Below are 23,313 nucleotides of genomic sequence, written 5' to 3' on the forward strand. Positions count from 1 at the left end.
CGATGGCAATTTCACACACTTGTTCTGAACAGCTGTGGTGCTGGTCAAGAGGCAATCTGAATCCTGAAATGCCTTTTAGGCATAAACACCATAGTTCTCTTTATATTACTTCCGTAAAACAATTATAGGAAAATTAAATTATCTCTGCTGGATATTCTGTGATTTCTTCTCACACTGCAAAACGCCACAGTGAACTATACAAGGCTCTCGATCCATTCTCCAACGCAAAGATATTGAAAACATAAGGAGCAAGGAAATCAATGCATAGTGCTTTTGCAAGATTGTGTATTCCCATAGGATGTACAGTAAGTTAAGTCGAATATTGTCATGACAGCCTGGTGTGAAGCATCGCAGGGTTTTGGTTCTGTTGAATTTACAGGGATTTCTAAATTAATATGATTGCACCCCAGCATGTTATGGTGACTTAACTGAATCTTTGTAAAATGAAAATCCCTTACACATATCACACGCACACACACACACACACACCTACACGCATACACACATACAAATATGTGTGTGCATCCAGTCCCTGTTATTCCAAAGGAAATGGGTGAAGGAATACATAGTAGGTTGAAAAAAAAATCAGTTTGAAAAGTGAAAAACAAGAAGAGCCAGTTCATAACCATAAAGATTTCTTCTTGATGTTGCATGACTATTCTCATAGAGGTAAATTGGTTTGAAGTAGCCATAAGATATAATAAGCGAGTCCATATTAACACCACACACCCTCATTAATACAGTCACAACACTTGTGTGGTGTAGGATGGGTGTCACCTAATCTTCCCACGAGTTCTAAAATATGCCAATAATTTAAAATACTTTTTCTCAGATCTTTCATTCAATTTATCTTTTTTCCCCTTCAAGGTGCAAGCCAACCCCATTACACTAGAATGCACACCCCCTTATTATTGTTAACATGCTCAAGCTCCTGCGTGTGTGTGTGTGTGTGTGTGTGTGTGTGTGTGTCTGAGAGAGAGAGCAAGAGAGGGCGAGAGAGAAAAGTATTGTACCCCTTCAGTCTCTCCATGGCTGGATTGTGGCAGCAGCTGTTTTCCCTATGGCTTGGCCAGGGTTTATCTCTCTTACTAATCAGCCTTCTTTTACCAACATCAGGCGCTCTACCCTGGAGTACCAAAGCCAGTCTGTGCTCTCTGGAGGTAAGATATATATCTTACAAAAGGGATATATATTGTCATGGTGATGTCTCATTGATTGGAGAAGCCATCTAAAATGGCTCTTGCCTTCAAACATTAATCATTCATTCGTAAAAAAAAAAAAAAAACTAATGTGAAAAAAACGTTTCTTTGGGTTGAGGGTTAAGAATAATAAAAAAATACCAAAGAGATAAAGATAAATGAACATGAATGACATGAAATTGAGTTGAAGACTATTAGGGAGTGAAAGAGAACAGGAGGATGAGGTTAAGTAAGAAAAAGATGGAGATATTTGACTGACTCAATACTGATGTGTTATAAGTAAGAAAAAAAAGTCACCATTTATTATAAAAAGTGATTGGGAACCTCTAAACGTTATATTTTTACTGGTAAGTAAGCTGTTGCTAACAAAACGTTGTGGTTATAAGCAACATAATTGAAGATGGGCAATCGCCTACATAAAGATGTAATGATGATATTTGAGTCTGTCAATAAGAAAACAAATTTTGATATCAGCACAAGTCATGTTTTATGTCAGAAAGATTCATTCCCTTTACAAAGAAAAAAATGTAACATTTAATAAAGCATATCATAAATGTATTTGACAAAACAAAGGTCATGTAAATCTGACAATAACAACTCAATATCACAATTCTTATTAAATATGTTTTATGCTTTTGTAGTGACTAAACTTATCAGTGATTGCGGAACAATTGCGTCATGATTTAATAATCAAAAACAGTGTTTACCTGTGGTTTATTGTAGCATGTGAGTCTTTGAATGTGTGTGTCCTTGCAGGGGTTTGAGGTCATCAAGAGAAATTTCTCTTGGACTTTCCTTCGAGTTGGCTACCACAAGATTGCAGAGATACCTGCAGGGGCATGCAATATCAACATCCAAGAGACCACAAAAAGCCGGAACTACTTGGGTACAACCCCATGACCCTCAACAATACACACACGCGCACACACAGCAACAACAACAATGTAAACATTGATAAATAATAAAGTGATGGATACCTTTTGGATTTTTCTGCAGCTCTAAAGACTCAAAGTGGCAACTCTCTCATTAATGGTAACTGGGTGATAGACAGGCCTGGATTTTTCACTGCCGCAGGAACACAGTTCACGTATAGACGACCCAATGAAATCCGCTCTCGCGTTGGAGAGTCCATCACTGCACCCGGACCCCTGACGGATGACTTACATGTTTATGTGTGATGCCAAAAGCAACGTGGTTGCATAGTTACATAAAAATTTGCTACTTGAATAAACAACACTATCATATCAATATCATATACCATAAATCTTTATTTCTCTCTTATACAGTTGATTTACCAGCAACCGGCTCCCAGTATCTACTATGAGTATAGTGTGCCTTTCAAAAACTCAACGCCCACTGAGCAACCTGAGAAACCATCAGATATACTCCCACTGGGTGAGTGCACACAACATAACGTGCACATGCACACAATCATACAGTACATGAGAGAAACATTAAGTAACAGCAGTTTTCTTCAAACGACAATTCAGAATGTGAAGTGTGAAGCTATAACGGCTCTTTCAGTTTGTTTGCTTGTCTGTATAATCTACTCGGATGCTAAATCAAATTCAAAAGAAAGGCCATTCATCGTGAACATGGTAAGCACTAGGATATAGGGTTTAGCAATATACTATAAGCAGGGTTTATTCACTCCTCTTACTGACTAGCTGTTGGTTAAGGTTGAAAGCTGTAGACCTCAAGTCTATCCATGAATCTTCAGTTTCTACTACGACTACTCATTTCTAACTCACATGGTTTAAATGGTTCATTCATTGTAGTATAGATGTTTTCTGGCTTTTTTCAAGGGTCAATGCACTTTCTCTAAAAAGACAAGCTCATTTAGTATATTGTTTTTGTATGCAAGACAGTCAAAGTTAGTATACATATCTAAGCAATATTGAAAATGCACTTGTGGGCATGCACCTTGGGTCATTATTCACTTTTAACTCTCTCTTTTTGCAACTGCAGATGAGACAACTGCTCCATCTCTGTCAGATGAGGTTGAGAATGGTGAAGAAGTCACAGATGACAACAATATCAAAGAAAATTTCCAAGAAAACCTGATTTTCACTGAGCCCAGCCTCACTTCTGACACCAGACCCACCTACATGTGGATAAAGAGAGGGCACACACCATGTAGTACCACATGTGGCACAGGTAAGAAAAAAAAATCATCACTAACCCGGTGACCTACCTTTGCTAGATCACGTCATTGTGACCGAACATATTAACTTTAAACTGAAGCAGATACATTAACTGAGAACACTGTATTCCACTCATGAGTTACATTAAAGGTTGCGGTAACAGCGTACCGCTGCAAATATAGAAATATGTGTATTCATGTAAGCTGTTACTGTGTACTCATGCGTGTGCCCACTTGTCAGGCAGTCGTCAGGTGCTTTGGGAGTGTGTTGAGAAAAATTTCCAAGCAACTGTTCCTGCTGACATTTGCGACCCGGCGCTTGAACCTAAAACCCAAGGAGAAGACTGCAACATTCAGTCCTGCCCTGCATAGTGAGCAAACACACCGAGACATTTTATGTTAGACATTGCTATGACTTCCAGTCAAAATTTATTGCTTGATCAGGATCCTACATTTTAACCATGACCTCAGAAATTACATTTTGACATATCAGACCTGGGTTGTTGACACCAAAAACCAACTACTGATTATAACCATTATAATTGCCACAATCACTACTACACATTCAAGCCATGTCAGTCTTTAAATATATTAAATGGCGCTGACTCATATCGTAGGTCTGAAAAACAAATTGCTCAAAGAGTTGAGATCAAGAGCTAGAAGATTATTATTCACCAATGTATGACCTTTTAACCATAAAACCTTTGTGATTGGCTCTTAAATCCTTTTTTTTTTGTGTAAAAATCTCTCTTCGGCCTTTGTAATGGTCTCGCAGCTGGGATCTTGGGGAATGGTCACAGTGTAGCAGGAAGTGCGGGCCGGGCACGCAGCATCGCCAAGTCATCTGCCGCCAAGTCAGTCATGTGTATGCGAATGGATCGGAGAATTCTGTTCCGGTGGCACAGGAGCTCTGCGGGTTGTCTGATAGACCGGTGACTAAGTCCACCTGTCAGCTGAAGATTTGTAGCCAGTGGGAGATACGATCAGATTGGAGTCATGTGAGTATACCCACACACACTCACATACACAGTCAGTGTACACCGCTCAAAAAAAAAATCACTAAACACTAAAATAACACATGAATGAAATATTCTTATGAAATACTTGTTCTTTACATAGTTGAGTGTGCTGACAACAAAATCATACTCAAATTATCAATGGAAATCAAATTTATTAACCCATGAAGGTCTAGATTTGGAGTCAAACTCAAAATTGAAGTGGAAAAACACACTACAGGCTGATCCAACTTTGATGTAATGTCTTTAAAACAAGTCAAAGTGAGTCTGTGTTGCTTCTTAAGTGGACAGTTTGATTTCACAGACGTGTGATTGACTTGGAGTTACGTTATGTTTTTTAAACGTTCCCTTTATTCTTTTAAGCAGTATATTTTGTTGCAATAGCAGAAAATCTACATGCTTAGATAATTAATTAACAACAATTTACTAAATGTGTATACTTTATATACAGGACTGTCTCAGAAAATTAGAATATTGTGATGCAATTAAAAAAACCAAAATTACTTTTTCATGATATTCTAATATTTTGAGATAGGATTTTTGAGTTTTCTTAAGATGTAAGCCATAATAAGCAATATTAAAATAATAAAAGGCTTGCAATATTTCAGTTGATTTGTAATGAATCCAGAATGTATGACATTTTTGTTTTTGTAATTGCATTACAGAAGATAAAGAACTTTATCACAATATTCTAATTTTCTGAGACAGTCCTGTATATATTGGGTTTGAGAAGACTAACATTTCCATTATTTAAACAGTTTGAATGCACTCGCTCAAATAATATTACTGGTTGAATTATTAACTTGTAGAGCTAATATTAGTTATTTGAAGATGATCAGGAATTAGTCGCTGTTTGCGATAAGCATGTGATGGAATACATGAAAACCAGTCATTCTTCCTTGACTGAATATTCCATGAATTTATTGAGCTTTGTTTTGGCAGTGAACAGTAATCCTGATTTTATTGTGTTGATAAACCATTTGGGATTTTCGCAATATGAGAAAATTGCAAAAAAATAAATATATTTAAAAAAAAACTCTGGTGTCTGTCCATCAGTGTTCTGTTCCATGTGGCGTCGGCCAGCGCAGCAGGGAAGTGGTGTGTGTGAGCAACCAGGGTGAGGTGGAGCAAGACGAGGAATGTAATATGAATCTAAAGCCTGACACACTACAGAACTGTGACATGGGAACCTGTGCACGCAGCTGGTTCACCTCCGACTGGAGCCAACGGGTAACAAACAATTTAGCGTTGCATTCTATTTGAAACAAAAGGTCAAGACCGACCTGACAACAGAGCAATAATGATGCAATCTAAGTGTGGGGTGTGTGTGCACATACAGATGTGATGTGTGTTCCAACTGCTTGTCCAGCATACTGCCGGGATATTTCATAACTGGGAACCAAAGTAATGAATGTTTGCAGCCTAATATAAAAACAAAACAAAAACATGTGCAGCCAAAATGCCCCCCCCTTTAACGTTTCTGTCCGTTTACCTGGTATTTGTTTGTGTGATATTCCTCAGTGCTCCGCAGACTGTGGTCAAGGCAATCGAACCCGGACAGCTGTGTGCCTAATGGATCATGCAACTGATCTCCCACTGGAAAGCTGCGAAGGTTATCACCCCAAAGAGGCCATGTCATGTGACTCCGGGCCCTGTAAAAACCGCTTGGAGTGGTACACCGGACCTTGGGGTCAGGTAATCTAACTGTATTTATACACACACACACACGTAAGCACCCATATAGGTATACAAACTATTAAAGTTGTGTGTGTAATACAGTGTTCTGCAGAGTGTGGGGATGGTTCACAGATCCGGAGCGCTGCTTGTATTCTCAGCAACGATGGTCACATGGAGGTTGTGGACCAATCAAAATGTTCAAATCTTCTGAAGCCGGTTACATCTCAGCCTTGCAGTTTGAAACCATGTGGTGTCCAGTGGTTTGTCACAGAATGGAGTGCTGTAAGTTAAAAAGTCGCATAGTTGTGTCCAAGGAACAAAAAAAAAAAACAAAAAAAAACAACACACAGACACATCGCTCTGCAAAGTGAATATCAATCATTCAGCCAAACATGGAAAAAAGAGCAAATTTCGACTGCGGAAGGAAAACGGTGGATGAAGGTTTGTCCTCCGATCAGGCCAGGTCACAGCAATCCGTCTGTCATTTGATACCAGGTACCAAAGGATGGAACTACAATAACTGCAGAGTTTTATTCGGTCACTACACTGTCTGACCAGTTTGTCTTCAGCCATTAAGCACAGAAAGAATTAATAACTTACATTATTCCCATTTTATTGGTGCTCTGAAAGATAGTTGTTAGTAGTTAGATAGTATATTCAGTAAGAAGTAGTTTAGTGACCAGATTATCTCCCTGATACATCTGTCTGATGTCTTGACCCATGACATGGCACTTTTCATGTGTTATATTTTTATGCACATTATTTTAGTTTTAATGCTGGTTGTCATGGATGCAAAAAAAAAAAAAGTTGAGGACAGTTGCTCTTCCTGGGTACCTTCAAGCATTTGTAATATCACAGAAAAAGCTGTAAGAGGTTCTAGCCTCAAGTTTTTCTGATGTAGTTTTTCATTGCTATTAACATTTCAAATTGGAGGATAGGATATTTCAAAAACTAAGCAAAGGAGTCCACATTTGTTAATGCGGTTCTAATGTGTCTTTATTCACTCACGCCTCTATTGTTTTTTTGTCGCACCAGTGTTCACGCTCCTGTGGCCGGGGCTACCGTCTGCGAGGGGTTCGTTGTCTCACAGACAACTTTACCTCGAGTGACCAATGTGATCCCAGTTTGACCCCAGACAATCGAGAGGATTGTAACACACAACCTTGTGTGGCTGAGATAAGTAAGTCTACTGCAGTGCGGTACTATTTCCATGCATGGTGAGCATCCAGGTTTTGTTTGAGTGCAACAGGGTCAAAGGTCAGATGAGGATCAGACAGGATCTCTTGTCTTTTTATTTATTTCTCATTTCTGTTGATGTCAGGTTTATAGTCACAGCCTTTGAAGATTTTTATATAAGGATTATTCTCTGTATGAATGAAAATACAAGATTTCAAGATTTTTTTCAAGATTCAAGATTTTTATTGTCGTATATTTTTTACTAATGGTGTTACAGACAATGCAATGAAATTCTTACTTTTCTACACTCCCTTCACACCAGATGGATAGCAATAGAGACAATTACTGCCAATATCACTTGAAAATACAACATCGGAAAAGCAAGAGATCTAATTCCCCAGAAAAAACAACAAAAAGGGATCATCTCCTTAGCAAGAAACTAAAATTTGAGCTCTGGATGAGGAGCTGATTCCCCCCCCAATGTAACGTTTGTTGAATTTGTGAAGAAAATGTCAGCTATGTCTAAATATTACTTCAAAAAAAAAATACCATCGCACCATTGAAAGAATGAATGGTCGTATGTCTTTATATGTGATTGACTCCTGCCCAATGACAGCAGGAATAAGCTCCAGCCCCATAGTTACCCTGAGTGCATAAGTGGTATTGATAATAAATACATGATTGATTGAGAATAATTTCACTCTCATGTATTTTTAATGCATAGATGTGAGCTTGTAGAATGTCAGCTAACTGACATGCTTGCTTTTTTTTCCCACAGATCCATCGTGCAAAGACCAGTATCATAACTGCGTGGTTGTGGTCCAAGCCCGACTTTGTATTTATTCTTATTACAGAAGTGTCTGCTGTGCCGCTTGTTCCCGCGTCCACAAATCATACCCTGATTCATTTCAGAAGACGTACATTCACAGATGACGCTGCCTCACAAAAGTCTATAAAAATGTAATATGACAAGCTCCATCTAGCCTGGATGCCGGAATGCTGGAATGTAAATTGTGGAGCTTTCTTCTCGGATATAGTTTTTTGTTTGATGTGCTTGTATATTTATTCTTAACTATCTATTATTTTCCTGCTTTATTACAGAAGTTAAAAAAATATCACTGGTAGAAAAAAACATGTTGGTTTTATCCTTCCATGTTTTCCAAAAGTAAGCAAAATACAAGAATATTTCTATTTCTACGAGAAACTTTATCTATCCAAGAACCATTAAAGGTAGAATGTAAAAGAATTGCCCATGTGTTATTCATTCATATTCCAAACTCCAAACTCTGAGGCAGAAGATACATTCATTTTCAGTCTGTCCAACTAGATCAAGTCAAATAATTGCAGGAGTAAAAAAAGATCCTTGCTTGACAGGTCGCTCTAAATAAAAAATTGGATTGACAGTTGAATTGCAAAGATAGAGTCATTTCTCTGCTCAGTCTTTATTTCGTGATAAACTACTCTCGATTTTGGACATATCATATTGATGGATATGAGTTTCAAACATTTTCTGCTGCCTGCTAATACACAAATAACAAGCAGCGACAAAAGGAGAAAAAAAAAAGGTTGATTTCACTCTTGGAACTTTATATTTATGCAATACGCACACAAGCAGTAAATGCAGAGGACAGATAACTTTTAGAAATGTTCCTTGCCGCTTAATAAAAGAAGCAGTAACTCAGATGTAAGGGCCCATCAAATCCTTTGGTCTGACTTTGTCTAAATATTATAATTCAAATAGGCGGTGTGATCGTTTTTCTCTCTCCGAGTTTGAAAGGTATTCGGTATATCTTCCAACATCTGGGTGACCTATTCATTTAAAACATTTTACTTACAGACTTACACTGATTTAAGTTACACCGCTTAACCAATGCCCTGTTGAAGTTTACTGCACTCGAAGGAATAGTCACCCTTAAAGCAAAGCTGATTTATTCTAATAAAAGGGACACTAAAAAATAGGAGAATCAAAGGAAAAATGTGAAATGATTTAATCTTCTTATGACACACCTTGGTACAGTTCAAAGCTTACTTACGGCGAGGTGATCATACACACGCAGGTCTTGTTGTCAGTTGCATTGTGGTCAATGTGCCAATGTGCTGTTGTACTATATCTGCTGGTATTTGGAGGTGCATTCATATTCATACATTTGAAATAAAAGGTCATTGACCCGCTACAAAAAAAGAGTTTTCCTTGAATTATGCACATTTGAGGGACCAACACGTTACATTTGCACGGTAATGATGTTTTCTATAGATAGAAATGGACGAGTCACAAGTTCCAATTTGGAAGCGTCAACTCAAACTCTCACTCACGAAATTCCAACTCAGAAAATGTTTTAACCTCATCTTACAACCTCAGCAATTCAAGATTGTGGCTTTAGGCTTAAATGCATTAGTTATTACTGTCTAATAAAATGTATTGCATTGTTAACAATCACTAAGCCTAGTGATAGCAATTATATGAATGTTTAATGGAAGTTAATACTGTTCCATCCGGAAATGTGTTTCTGGCACGCTTGCGACATCAGATGTGCCTCTGAGGTCTGAAGGCAACAAGGAGTCTTCCTGTCCTGTCCTGTCTGACAGCCAACAAATTGTGGCTTACTTTGGTAGAGATAGCAAACAAAGCCAATGTTTTTTCTTATAACACCCAGCCAGTCCCACTGTTCACTCACGCATGTTTCTAACCATTAGCATCTAGTCATACAAGAGTTGAACCCTAAAGTTGCCAGCATTAATCTAAATCTAGAGTCCCCAGGATGCTACTCGGACTTGAGCACCTTGTTTTACTTTTTTTTTTTTTGAAACAAATAAACCTGTTCGCTGCCCACAATAGTTCAGTCATCCAACGTCTAGATTTTGCTTGAATGACGACAGGTCGCTACATGTACCTTGAATTGTGATTTCCATTGAGTCTAGGACATCAGATGGATGTGCTATAGTTACTCAAAGTAAAAAAAACTGATCAAAAGATCAGAAAAAAAAAAAATTTGAATGCTGGTCCTAATACCATTTGATATAAATTAACATTCAACTAAAATTTTTCTTTAAACGGATGGCCTATACAATCTACAGTCAAGCTAAATATTTATTCTATACTATCCATCTCATTTATCTCCAGCAAATAAAAGATACCATCAACCTTGTATTCATTCAAGATAGTAATACCATTGTTTTAATGGCAGCCAGGCTAACAGCATGTAAAAGGCCATATTTCATTCACAAGAACTTGAACACAGAAACAAACATTAACTGATGACGAATAATCATTGCATTTGTTTTATGCATTTCTCATAAAACAAAACTAGCATGAGGACCAAGACACTGTTACATACACACTCCCATTTTGTAGCTATACACAAACATTAGTGATGTTCCCGAGGTGGTCCTGAGTCTTTCTGTCCAAGAACGCAAGGTTGCACTGGCAGGTCCATATTAGGCTGCTGAGGATGTTTGAATGCAGAAGTCTTAAAAACGAGCCTAGGCCTTTGGCATTGAGGGACGCAGGGTCCATATTCACAAGTATCCATACCTGCCTTGACCTAACTGCTTGGACACCATTATTCCCCAAAACATTCAAGGCTCTTCTCGCACGCAAACACACACACGCACGCACGCACGCACGCACGCATACACACCGTATATACATGTATACATTTATACTGTATATACTGTATCTATATTGTATATATATATATATGGCAGCCCCTTTTATTTGCCAGTTTTACTCTTTTTGTTTTGTCCGTGGCATTGAGTACCAGACTATAAGATGTTAATGTCATCTTCGACAATTTACAATGTCGACTTGCTTGTTAAACTGTCTCAGAATCACCATTCATACAAGTTGTGAAAATACGATGGTATTTTCCATCAAATTTCAACGTGAACAACAAAAAATATATTTCACTCACCATCTGATTTGTTCAGCTTATCAAACGATATATGCTTGTTTTTTTGTAGCATCGTACCAACATTCACTGAATTCGATATTGTAGAAGATTTACAAAGACATAAATATAGCAGGATACAATACAGTGAAAAAAAAAAAAAAAATCAAGTTGATATAGTTTTCTTTAAATGATAATTTAAGCTACCGGATACAAATCCAGAAACGGATTTTTGACACTAGGCATAAACAAAACAAAACACTAGAATAACCCCCTGAGGTCAAATGATGAAAAAAGAGCCATGTCTCAAAGCAGACCTTAGTCCCAGATAACTGACTACTTTCACTGTATTTAGAAGTAGTGCCCTTTGTACAGGACGCGAGGCAAAATGTGGCTGTCCTGCATGACAGAAAACGTGTACTATGTGAGTGCACTAGCACTTGGTTGTTATGACTTCACTAGCAGGACTGCGAGACATCATGACAAAGGAACTCTTGAAGGCACAATTATCTGAGGCCAGATATGCCTCGTGAATTAAATGACGGTTGTTTTTGAATCGAGGGAGTTAATATTCAAAACTATAAGGAACAAATGAGTGATTAAACTGTTACAGTTTCAGGTGTGGTCTTCGTTTTCAAAATGGCAAGGCAGTTTAGCAAGTTAAGGCCTAATTATTTGAGATCATATGATTAGAAAAGAGTTCATATATTTGTTATACTTGGCATCTCAATTGTACTGTCAGAACTGTTCTTTCATAGCCTGGCTTGCGACACAAATTTTTCATCTCATGGTTGAGCAAGGCTTTTTTTTTTTTTTGCTTTTTGTTACGAGGTTATTATGCACAAGAAAGTATAAATGTACTCTATGTTACAAGAATATACATGTGTTTCAGTCTATAATATCTCAGTAAGGAGTACATCCAAGCATTCAGGGTGAAGACTTTGGCTTTGACAAGTTAGTCTACATATGCACAAATGTGAAATACATAGAAAATTCACCATCAAACAGAAAGTAATGAAAAAAGGAAATCCAGAAATGGACTAAGTGGCTTGCACAATGATCTACTGTCAGTTACAACCTTTAGCTCACTTAGAACAGTTCAGTTTGAAAAAAAAAAAAAAAAAACAATACATTTACAATGTTCATCTTTTCATACTCCTCACATTTAATCTGCTGACAAAATTGTTTGGAGATGAAAAGGAAATTGAGATACAAAAAGGAACGAAGGATGGGGTTTGGTTGGGTTCAAGGGATAAAGTTCAAGTTTGTCATTCCTCATGTGCAAGTCAATATAAAAATGCTACAACGCTTATGTCACCTAGACAGATTCAGGGAAGGCCAAGTCCCCAGTAATTCAATAAAGTCAAAAAGGGGCTTGGAAAACGGCAGGACAGCTTGCTCATTTTGGGATGCAACGCACAGTCTCCACTCCCAGCTTTCTTGGAAGCTCTTCACTTAGCAGGTGGCCTTTCTGTTCATGTGCGGGACGAGCAACTTCAGAAATCTGCATCGTAACACCCAGCGCCAAAAAAGATCTCCATCCACTGTCTTGTCTCCAGTAAGGCTGATGAGACGCTCTCCTTTTCTCCACACCATTCCTCTCTTCTTTGATTCCTTTGACGGAGGCTCAGGTGGACTTTTCCATTCTTTTTTTAGCCTTCTGTGTCTGTCACTCGCTGTCAGTCTCCAGGTCTGAATCAGACCACTGCACTGGACTCAGTTTCCTGTGGCGCTGGGCATATTCGATAACTGCTGTGTAGCAGAAATAGTACTGGTCCCTGGTCTGAATGCTGAAAGCCCGTTGCGTTCGCATCCCTCGCACAGTCTGACGGACATCGACTGTGCCGATGTCCTCCAGCCTGGACAGGCAAATGTCCAGTGTGCAGAAGGTGCCTGGTCAGGAAGGAAACAGCCACGGATACAAGGAGAGTAAGTGAGGATTTTCCAATTGTGAGAGGCTCTTATAACAAAACATGCAAGAGGCTTTTGTTGTGTGCCGTTATTGGTCTTTCATTGGGTTCTTAAATTCAAACAGTAGAGGCCACAGTACACAAGTAGTCAAGACAACGTTGAGCCATTAATACCCCATCGAATCAAAGTAACTACGACACTGAAATTCAAATTGCTCGCACTGTCAATATCAAGCGCCTTACTAACACTTGGACCCTTTTCAGAACTCCATTAAATATGATACCTTGAGAAGAATCTCAATAACAAGTGTCTGTGTTCGGGATCAACATTCATGTCCAGCAACCTAGAGGAAAAAGTCTGTTTTCCTCCAAAGCATTCAGACTTCTTGGTCACAGAAGCCACTTTGACATCAAACATGTTAGCCATTCAAAAGTTCTACTTTATGCTAGATTTTAACTGCTTGTTCAATGTCAAAAGTAGTATGAGCTCACAAATAAAAGGTCTCCTAAGTCAAAGTCTCAGAAAATTGAGGTAAATGTAATGCATCACACACTTTTGGAAAGAATTAATGGTATCGTGAAAAGTATTCACCTGTGCGACCAATGCCAGCGCTGCAGTGAACAACCACAGGAGGCCCCCCGGGAGGCCCTTTATAATTTGAGCCCAGACTCTGGACTGCAGCATCCCGTTTCTGAAGAACATGTTCGCGGAAGTCCAACATGGCAGAAGCACTCTTGGGCACGCCAAAGTCTGGCCAGCTGACATAGAGGTAGTGGCACACATCGCGTCTCTCACCAGACTAAGACAAGTTTTGCACAAAATATAAGATGAGTGATTTTTCTTCTGTGGGAACATGGTGGGAGCATTTTGATTTACATGCCACAAATTCATCCAGATATATGCTCAAGGGGAACTCTTCACAGAGATATTCCTTACATTAATAGAATTAAAGGGAATTTTATTTGAAAACTTCATTACCCTGCATCCAAGACCGATGTATGATAATTTCATTATTCAAATTACAAAACCAAAGGAATACATTTTTTTTCTACCGCAGGAGGTGTAACTCACTTGAGTATTGTAGAGCTCCAGGTGGGACAGTTTGAAGTCTTGGAACAACTGGATGTGTGTGTTCCTGACCAAAAAGCATCCGTGCTGCTCAGTTCTGCCCTCTTCCAGGGGCCAGTACTGACCACATTTAACTCGCCCTCGCTCCACCACCCTGAGAACCACCATGGGGAGTCGTTTCATAAAATATGAAGGTAACTAAAAACATTACATTTTCTGCAAGAGGCACTTCTGGTAAACAAGTTATTGAAAAAATAAAAATCTAACCTGGTTGTCATTACAATAATTAGTACCATCTGTTCCCACACCATGCGCCAAAAGTCACCAAATGTTTTTGGCAGTGGACCTAAAAGACACAAACATGATTGAATTTGTGGTTAAATCGGATTACTTTCTATGGATGTCTGAATGAGTTGTGATGGAGCAGCAAGAGGACTTTATAGTGACATCAAGAGCAGGACAGGAAAAACAGTGTCTCACCCTGAGTAGCGATGTACATGTTACTCCTTTTGTACCCGTCCATGAAACTGGCATTAATGTAATCTGATGTCTGCAAATTACAGCACAAATAAGGGTGGCATTCATGGATGCAAAAGTTACTGTCTCCTGTTTAAAAAGTGAGATTGTTACTACTCAAGGACAGGTCCACAACTGATGTACAATTTTCAATATGTGTTGGCTGGAACTGATCTTCACTGTGTGGGTTAATTGTTAAAAGGACAAATTACAAGAAGTTAAACATTAATCACTTGTATAGAACAATGTTTAACAACTACTTTTATGTTTTGAAAAACTCAATATATTTTAGAAGAGATTAATCCAGTCCCCCCTTCCTCAGGTAATTACGGTAGATTATTTTGTTACTAAGTCCTTCATTTTTTTAAAGAAGGCTAATTGTGCGGTTTCGACCACAGTAATTATTCTTCAAAGGACAGATTATTTATTCAAATAGTAGAATATTCAGTTTCTTTTTATCTCATAAAGCTACTGTGGCTGATACAACCAAGCATTATAGCTGTGCAATCACTCATACCAGGTAAGGTATCTAGATTAGACTGCAGCAAAACAACAATTAATGACAAAAACCTAAATAACTTGCCTTAAATACAAAAACAACATACATTTTTTTCAATATTAGAAGAAAGGATCTAGTGCCAAGCTCTTTTTAATTAGCGATTTTACTTTGGATATATATGTGATTGGCTTAATTGTGAAGTTGTTTATTTTTAAAGCGCTTCAATTAATACAGGAGGGATAAAAAAGGTAGCACAGGCATACATGAGATGTCCTTTACGAGTTAAAATAATAAGTTTGAAGGATTAATTACCTCATCCTCATCGTCACAGAGTTGGCAGAGTCGTACTCGTGATTGATCTAGGCAGAGAACATCACTGTACCTGTTCTTTATCTGATTGGACAGTTTCCTAGAAAGATAGAATGCCGTTAATAGACACGTAGCTCCCCAAGTTGCATTGGATGTCTTTGTTTTCACAGTTGGATAAATAAACTAAACTCAAAAAACAAGAATACAATAGAAGGAATCAGCAAACATATGAAATATTTATGGGCATTACTTAAGTCCTTACTTGGAGTAGTCAAATGTGCCTGCTGGGGGCTCTTTGCGTATCTCCTCATATTCTTGATAAATCCCCCTCCTCTTCATCCTCTTCACATAATCCACAAGTTCATGCACCGTCATTCCTCCCAGTTCGGGCACATGGATGGACAGCTCCATGGTGCTGTCCTCGTCATCGGGGCCCCATGATGATGACAGGGGCGGGGACTGGGAGCAAGGTTGGTGAGGTGGCCGTGGCCAAGATTTCTCAGGCAGAGGGGGCACTCCCTCCTCTTCCTCACATTCCTCGACATTGACCACATTTACGACTTCGCTCTGAGATCTGTGAGGGGAGTCTGTTGCCTTGCCGTCGTCCATATCTCCGTTACCTTGCTTCAAAGTTGGCGTGTCAGGGGGGGAATCTGACTGGAGGGGAGCTTGACGGCCACGCCCGTTCATGTTGGCATTGGGGCTCGAGCTGCCGACAACCATATTGGTCCCGCTAACAGCTGAACCGTTCCAATGTTGATGATTCCCTTGTAGCCTGTTGCCAGCCGAGTGCAGGCTCTGCTGGTACTGGCCTAAGTTTCGAGTCCTGCCCTCTACCACACCGCAGTGGTTGTGTGGGTTAGCATTGCTGTCATCGTAGCAGTTAGAGTTAGCTGCAGCCAGCTCAGAGACCAACTGTGTATTAATATTAGTATGAGTCAGTGCAGCACCTGTGCACTCCAGGCTGTAAGAACGCAGAAGGCTCCCCACACAGTCATGTACATCTTGTTCTTGCGTGTCGCTCTGAACAGTGTTTGTGTTCACGTTAACACACGACTGGATCCACGCCACGTGGCTATACTGGGAGGTTCCCCCCAAGTGTTCAGGAAGAGACGAAACTGGGATGTGACTGGCCAGCTCGTGGGCTTTCACTGTGCAGACCTGGTGAAAGGAGAAAAAAGAAAATACATAGGGTTGATTTTTACATTTATTGATGAATAATGTAAAACGATGTTGATTTAATGTTTAGAGAGTGATTGAGACGAAACAAAGTAAATACTGAACATTTCAACTGATGCAGTTTCCGGAACAACTTGACATTTTGAGGAAAGAAATGCAATACAGACACAGTCAAAGGAAAACTGAAAACAACTGGCTGTGACTTCAGGTTCTCAATGGGATGTTGTTTGCTGACTCACACAATGTACAGCATTAGGGTCACAGCTGGTCACGGACAACCCACAAAAATGTAATTTTTGGCTGGACTTCTTCATCAAAATGTGTGAAATGTTATCAATCTGGTTTTGCTGCCCTGACATATATCGGGACTGAAATTATATTCCACACATCCAGTTTCTCACTGCGATTCCAGGTGTAGCACATGATGGTTGAATTTCATTAGTTTTTGACTCCCCCATATTGCTTAGATTCAAAAGTCTAAGATAAGAAAACATTTTCAGAACAAATTTTGGAAAATCTGTGGAAACTCAAGTGATTTACACGGATTATTCTGCACAACAGACTGGACAATATTCATTGAAATCTATCAGTATTTGTGCTATAAAAGTAAAAATGACCAAATTTACTGGATACTTTCCTTGTTTGATGAGAGAGTGTAAAAAGAAAGGATATCAACTCAAATAACACTGTGGGTGACCACAGTGGATAGTCTCCTTTCACAACATCTACAAATCTCCTTTTTTGTCCTCTTCTATTCTTCCTGCCTGGCTGCTCCATTTCCAACATCCTTCTACCAATATACTCACTGTCTCCTCTCCACATGTCCAAACCATCTCAATCTGGCTTCTCTTCCTTTGTCTCCAAGACATCTAACTTGGGCTGTCCCTCTGATAAGCTTGTTTCTAATCCTGTCCATCCTTGTCACTCCCAAAGAAATTCTCAACATCCTCCGCTCTGCCAACTCCATCTCTGCCTGTCTTTTGGTCAGAGCTAACGCACTGGGCGCTGTTAATTCATAACAAGCTCCGAAAAGCAGGTGGAAGTGGAAAAGATACATACCCGCTCTCTCAGCTTCTCACGAACAAACAGACGGAGCACCGCAAAAGGGGCTCGAAACCAAAGTGGCGATGACACAATGAAGACGCATTTCAAACGAGCTGGAAACGCCCCCTAGGAGAAGCAAAAGTCAGATGGACAATGAAAAAAATCTTTATTATTAGAGCACAGGGTTTAACACTAAGACTAGAAATACTAGACGAGCATGTTGTTTTATAATTACGGTACCTTGAGCAAATTCAGGATCTTGACACAGAGTTCATAGTCAAAATTCCCATAGCTGGAGTTGGTCATGTCATAGATAAAAATGAGTCCGTCCCTCTGTGTTTGTACACTAGAAAAAAAACAAGTTAATTTGTAAATTAAGAAAAAAATAAATTTAGTGTTGATCTGCCAAGACATATACAGACATAATTTTGAATTTTTTTGTTGCATATTTGACAGCAAGCTGACTGGGCCTTTGCTTTGGTAAGTTTTGGAATAAAATTTAACAGTTGTTTGCCTAAGATTTTTTTTCCTGATCCAAAAAATATATACTGAATATTTATCAATATTAACTATGCCTGCAAGCATGTATGATTGCCATCCAAGCCAAGCCTCTGACTGAAATTCTCCAAACCACTGAGGAGAAAAAAGAAATATTGCAAATGCTATGACCGATAATGTACAGATTGCTTGCTATATGAGAGAATCATAGATTTTAGCACCACGCAATGAATACCAAACTTGCTCAGTTTTATCTAAAAAGTTTGGTTCAGAGTTACAATCTTGGCATGCATCGTACCCAGTCAATGCTCTAAGACTATTAACAATCTGACATATTCGTGCAGGGTTCCACACAGCAATGATTGTGCAAACAAAAGTGCTTTGGCTTGAGTCATCCCTTCATCTCTACCACACTCAAGTCAGCACTGCTGAGAATTATGACGCTGCCAAATGCTTACATTACCACTAAAACTAAGGACAACAGTTGATTCTATGGTCATTGGTCACATTAGCATAAACACGGCAAATTCAAATCACATCACCTCACAGTGTGGGCAGAGTAATTGGATGTTATGATGCTGACCTAAAGTGACCTGAATGCTCAGTAGAGAAAAAATGCACTGACTGGAGAGAACTCTTGGGGCCACAACCTCTCAAATGTCCCACATAGTCAACCCGTGACACTCATCTTTAATCATGAAAAATCATGACAAAACAAAATCAGTGACACATTCTAACTGGGCTGACGGAAAATGAGAGGATAGGGAGAATCACAACAAAAGCAGATTTGGAATGCTGTACTGTATATACTATCGGTAGCTTCAGCACCTTTCTATGGCTTTGTCCAGCTGATAGATGATGGCCTGCAGCACAGCTTTGTGAGTAGTGACGTCCGGCCGATGAAGACGAGCTGTGAACAGTGCAAGAGCAGCACCCTTGGCATCCCGTCCAGGCTGAGAAACATATAGTGCCATCATATTGTATAAGTACATATGCAGATCACATCAATGTAGAACTATTGTGCCTCTATATAAGTGTGTAGAACATGGTAAACAGACAGTGATGAGGCAAGGAATATAGAAGTGACACAAAAGAGGCACAGACCACATTTGTATTCACAATGTGATGTACAAAGACAAACCTTTTCTGAGAAGCACGCTTTAGAATTTCTCTCAATGTGAAAAGATTAATGTTATATATGACTTTTACTTGCTTCACTCACCAGGACGGTGAATTTTCCACTCAGCAGTTCAGAGCGTAGGGGCTCTTCGTCAGGGTTGATATTGATAATGCCCTCTTTAATTCTTGTATTCTGCATTCGATACATGACGGTTGAGGCGGGAGCAAAAAAAAAACAAGAGGCTGTTAGCTTGAAACTAAAATAGCATGGAAGCAAAAAGTGACAAATCAGGTTTCAAGCTACTGTGAATGTCAGCTCTTTCATGCTGTCACAGAGCATAACAGGCAGTGAGCAAGAAACAATGCTGCTCATGACAGTGTTACTTGTTTTTTAGGAAAATAAACACAAAAAACATCCATTATCATATTTCTTCAATATCTCTATTTTTTTCAAAATTGAAATGCTACAGGGCTCATTATATGTGAATGGAAAAAAAACGCATCACTTCATGCTTAACAAACCCAATATTTAATTACAAACCCATTACTTTTAAATTATTCTTTTGATGTTTCACCATGGAGCCACATTTGTGTATGCGTATATATATGTGTGTGTGTGTGTGTGTGTGTGTGTGTGTGTGTGTGTGTGTGTGTGTGTGTATATATATATATATATATAGAGAGAGAGAGAGAGAGAGAGAGAGAGAGAGAGAGAGAGAGAGAGAGAGAGAGAGAGAGAGAGAGAGAGAGAGAGGCTCTATGATAATCTAAACAAAATATTGCAATTTGTGACTGGGCTTCTTCCCATACATTTAATATAGAATCATATAATATAGAAAGTTTAAAAGTTTTCAAAAGTTTAAGACACATTAAAACCCTGCTGTACCTTGTATGCTTGGAAGAGGTCGATGGCTCTTGAGACGTCAAATTTGCGGGCCATAAGAAACTTAACTGCTGCGGATTGAGAGACGAGCCCAGCGCTGTGAGGCTGTTCCCTGCTACGCACCTCACTTAGGAACTCCTCCACAGCCTGACCAATATGGCAGAGATGAAACAGGCAAGAGGGTAAAAAGGAATCAGGTCATAAGCAAACTAAAGGTTTTCTGCAGCAGACCTGGGCCTGGAAGGTTACATGGATGACAGTCAGCTTGTTTATACACAAGCTTATCCATCTTCCAAATTTGTAATGTATATGACAATCAAAAAATATTAAATACCATATAACTCACATGAAAGCATAACATAAAAAAGCCACTACATTAAATTCTCCAGACATGAAAGAAAGTCTTAGAATAACACTGACATTTTGTGAAGCATTTTATGACACAGCCCACAGTGTTACCATGCGAAAACATAATGTAGCTGTCTTTCAGTCACGAAATACATATGTATGCAGGGTTTCTGTGAATAGTTCATTTTATGATCTGTTCAGACACGTAGAGTTGGGTCTCTCTAATTTCAACAGCAAGCTCAAACAGTATTTATCACGCAGAATTTGTTAACAGTATTGTCAGGGCAGCCTTTCCATTAATGTTACTGGACCAGTGGAGTGACATTTGGATTTAAGATACTACCAAACTGAATTTAATCAAATTAGACAGAAGTGTAATGTGCAATGTGTTCAGTTATGAAGCTGTTTCACTGTTTCCATTTTTCACACAATAGCTTACAAACATTTAATTCTATCACATTATGAAATGAGCAAAGGGATATATTTTGCTTCATTACCCTCAAACTACTACATATGTTCCAGCATTAAGTGAGACCAGTAGTTAATGAGACCACCTAGTTAGGGGGGGAAGAACTAATCAGAAGACCTTTGATCCTAAATATTTGCATTTCTCACATTTTAACCCGCATGCAGATGTTTATCTCTGCTCAGCAGACTAATCTGTGACCAAGGTGGTATATACGCAGACACACATATAAGTACAAAAAAAAAAATAGCACCTGTGTGTGCTATCATGTAACTAATCAAATTCATAATTGTATTGTTTTCTTCCAGGAAAAGACTAATTGATTGGATGTCTCGGTTTGATTTTAGACAAATTCTGCAATTTTTGACTCTTCCTTTTTCCATAATAAACTCATTATTAATGTCAACATCATGGGATGTGGCCTAGTAACTTTGGAACATTTGTACAACATTAGATACATTTATGAATTAGAACAGGTAAAATTACATTATTGTTACCGGTACATGTTAAATCCTTGGGTTGGAATTGTATAGAAAGAAATGTTGCTTTATTGTTTCATTAAAATTGTAGAACTGCTTTACAAATGTACTGTAAGCAGAAAAGAGAAAGTGTATTTCATTTGAGCTGGTTCTCAGGAACTACAAAAAGCCTTGAGGCATATCGTTATTTGGACAATTACAATTAATGTACCAGATCCTGACACATCAACCCTAGGCTAATGATCCTTAAGGGATGTGTTTTGGGTATTCTTGCATGATAGATAATTTATTGACACTGCATTGTCTTATGTGATGCAGGTCATGTTTAAAGCCAGAACGTGAGGAAATTAATTGCTTGGTCTCATAGTCCACCTGTGGTTTTCCCTCTCTCACAAGATAAAATTGAAGCAGTGGAGGTAACAATTTGAACCGGATAACCAAGAAGCTAAGGGGATTCTAAGTATAAGTCTTTCTCCATTAAAGCTAAGCAGTAATAGAAATCGGTAAATAAAAATGCTTGTCTGACATCTGTGACTATCAACGCCCAAACTGACGTGGTAACATAGTTTCTATTGAAAAATCATTGATTTGACATTTACCATATGATGCTATCACTTATCTTGAATTTCCAGTCTCAATGATGCGTGTAGATTCTCTTTTTTTATGAAGCAATTGCTTGCACACGTATACTCTGTTATCATAAAATGGTATACATCACATAATAAATATGTGATATTTTGGAGAATTGCTTTAATAATAACCATGTCCGGAATCTTCTCGTGACATTTACGTTGACCAGATATATGGATCTTGGCATGCAATCTTTTCGGCGTGCACTTCCAAGTAATTCTTGAAGATTAAACAAGTAGTCTTTGCGGTAAATTAAGCTGTCGTTAGAGGAAGATGCGTGACATTTCATGGTTGCTGGCGACGTCAGGCCTTCTCCATTTACTCGAGTGACGGCAACAACAATGCTCGGAATCGGAGGATCACTTCTGTGAATTCTCGCCCGTAAATCTAATAGGCATGACACTACTCGCTAGTCCTCGACGAAAACTCGCGTTAAAGGAATCGAGGCAAAAAATCTTATGTTTTAGTCGTGTCATTGTCAAAAATGGCAATCGGCAAACGGAAGGAACAAGAGTTTGCACTTTCTAGTCATTACGATGAGACCGCAGTAATTTAAAGGTCTGGCAAGAGAGCTGTTGAGGAATCTCCTTGCAAGTCAACAATCGCTGTTAGCATTAGCTAGAGGCTAAATTACATGTGGTAGCAGAATGGCTAACGATAAAGGCACTGCAAGCCACGTTTATTTGACCAGATATAACACTAATGTATATCCGATACATATTTTGGGCATGAAAATATCCGTAGGTACAAAACCTGGAACCGGCATATCAGCGCTTTGAGTATTGACCGGCTAAGTGTTCCCGACTGGTATTAGCCAACGCCATCGTGCTAACATACACCCTAAGTACTGTCAGTCACACCGGAGTCAGTCGACTCAGGAGGGTGCGAACGGGCCATGGCTCCTTACTGCATCACATTGTTTCTGGGGACAACCTGATGCAACATGAGTTAAACACTTCGCCAGTTAGTGGAGAAAATGAGGGCGGTGTGCAAACACTTCGTATGACAGGGGAAAGGGGAGAAAAATCCTTTAAGGGTCCCTTACCAGCTGCTCCTGAGTTGTCAGGGCTTCCGCCATCTTGAAGCCTCGGCAACGTCGCAACGGGCGCGCCCACCAGCTGCTCGCTCACGCCCTACGGAGACCGAGGCCCCGCCCACACCCATTCACACATCACTAGTGTGTGAATGGGTAATGCATCGCATATAAACTAGTAAAAAAAGGCCCCGAAAGCTCTATATTACTATGAAAAGATCAAAATATACAGT

General features: G+C 39.1%; 2 protein-coding genes across 3 annotated transcripts; one reads left to right on the forward strand and one right to left on the reverse strand.

Moving 5' to 3' along the window:
• The first annotated feature begins 2,354 nt into the window (after positions 1-2,354).
• adamtsl7 (ADAMTS-like 7) lies at positions 2,355-8,931 on the forward strand. Its single transcript, XM_086156167.1, has 10 exons — positions 2,355-2,390; positions 2,486-2,594; positions 3,168-3,356; positions 3,584-3,713; positions 4,118-4,340; positions 5,415-5,588; positions 5,880-6,053; positions 6,138-6,317; positions 7,071-7,215; positions 7,990-8,931. Exons 1-10 carry the CDS (start codon positions 2,355-2,357, stop codon positions 8,142-8,144), a joined length of 1,515 nt encoding a protein of 504 aa, XP_086012293.1. The 3' UTR covers positions 8,145-8,931.
• A 1,436-nt stretch (positions 8,932-10,367) lies between these two features.
• ptpn9b (protein tyrosine phosphatase non-receptor type 9b) lies at positions 10,368-23,173 on the reverse strand. Of its 2 annotated transcripts, none has more exons than XM_086156894.1 (13): positions 23,093-23,173; positions 20,128-20,271; positions 19,345-19,434; positions 18,951-19,075; positions 17,865-17,970; positions 17,640-17,750; positions 15,664-16,562; positions 15,405-15,501; positions 14,558-14,627; positions 14,345-14,423; positions 14,081-14,231; positions 13,601-13,808; positions 10,368-12,991 (listed from the first exon to the last, which is right to left on the reverse strand). In XM_086156894.1, the coding sequence occupies exons 1-13, from the start codon at positions 23,123-23,125 to the stop codon at positions 12,768-12,770; spliced, it is 2,337 nt and encodes a 778-aa protein (XP_086013020.1). In that variant the 5' UTR covers positions 23,126-23,173; the 3' UTR covers positions 10,368-12,767. The 2 variants fall into 2 exon arrangements, with proteins under 2 accessions (XP_086013020.1, XP_086013022.1); XM_086156896.1 differs by lacking the exon at positions 23,093-23,173 and adding an exon at positions 22,017-22,217.
• Between the last annotated feature and the right edge of the window lie 140 nt (positions 23,174-23,313).

This window comes from Fistularia commersonii, chromosome 12 (genome assembly GCF_037954325.1).
Source record: "Fistularia commersonii isolate RoL2024-O1a breed Wild chromosome 12, RoL_Fcom_v1.0, whole genome shotgun sequence".
NCBI classification, from domain to species: domain Eukaryota; kingdom Metazoa; phylum Chordata; class Actinopteri; order Syngnathiformes; family Fistulariidae; genus Fistularia; species Fistularia commersonii.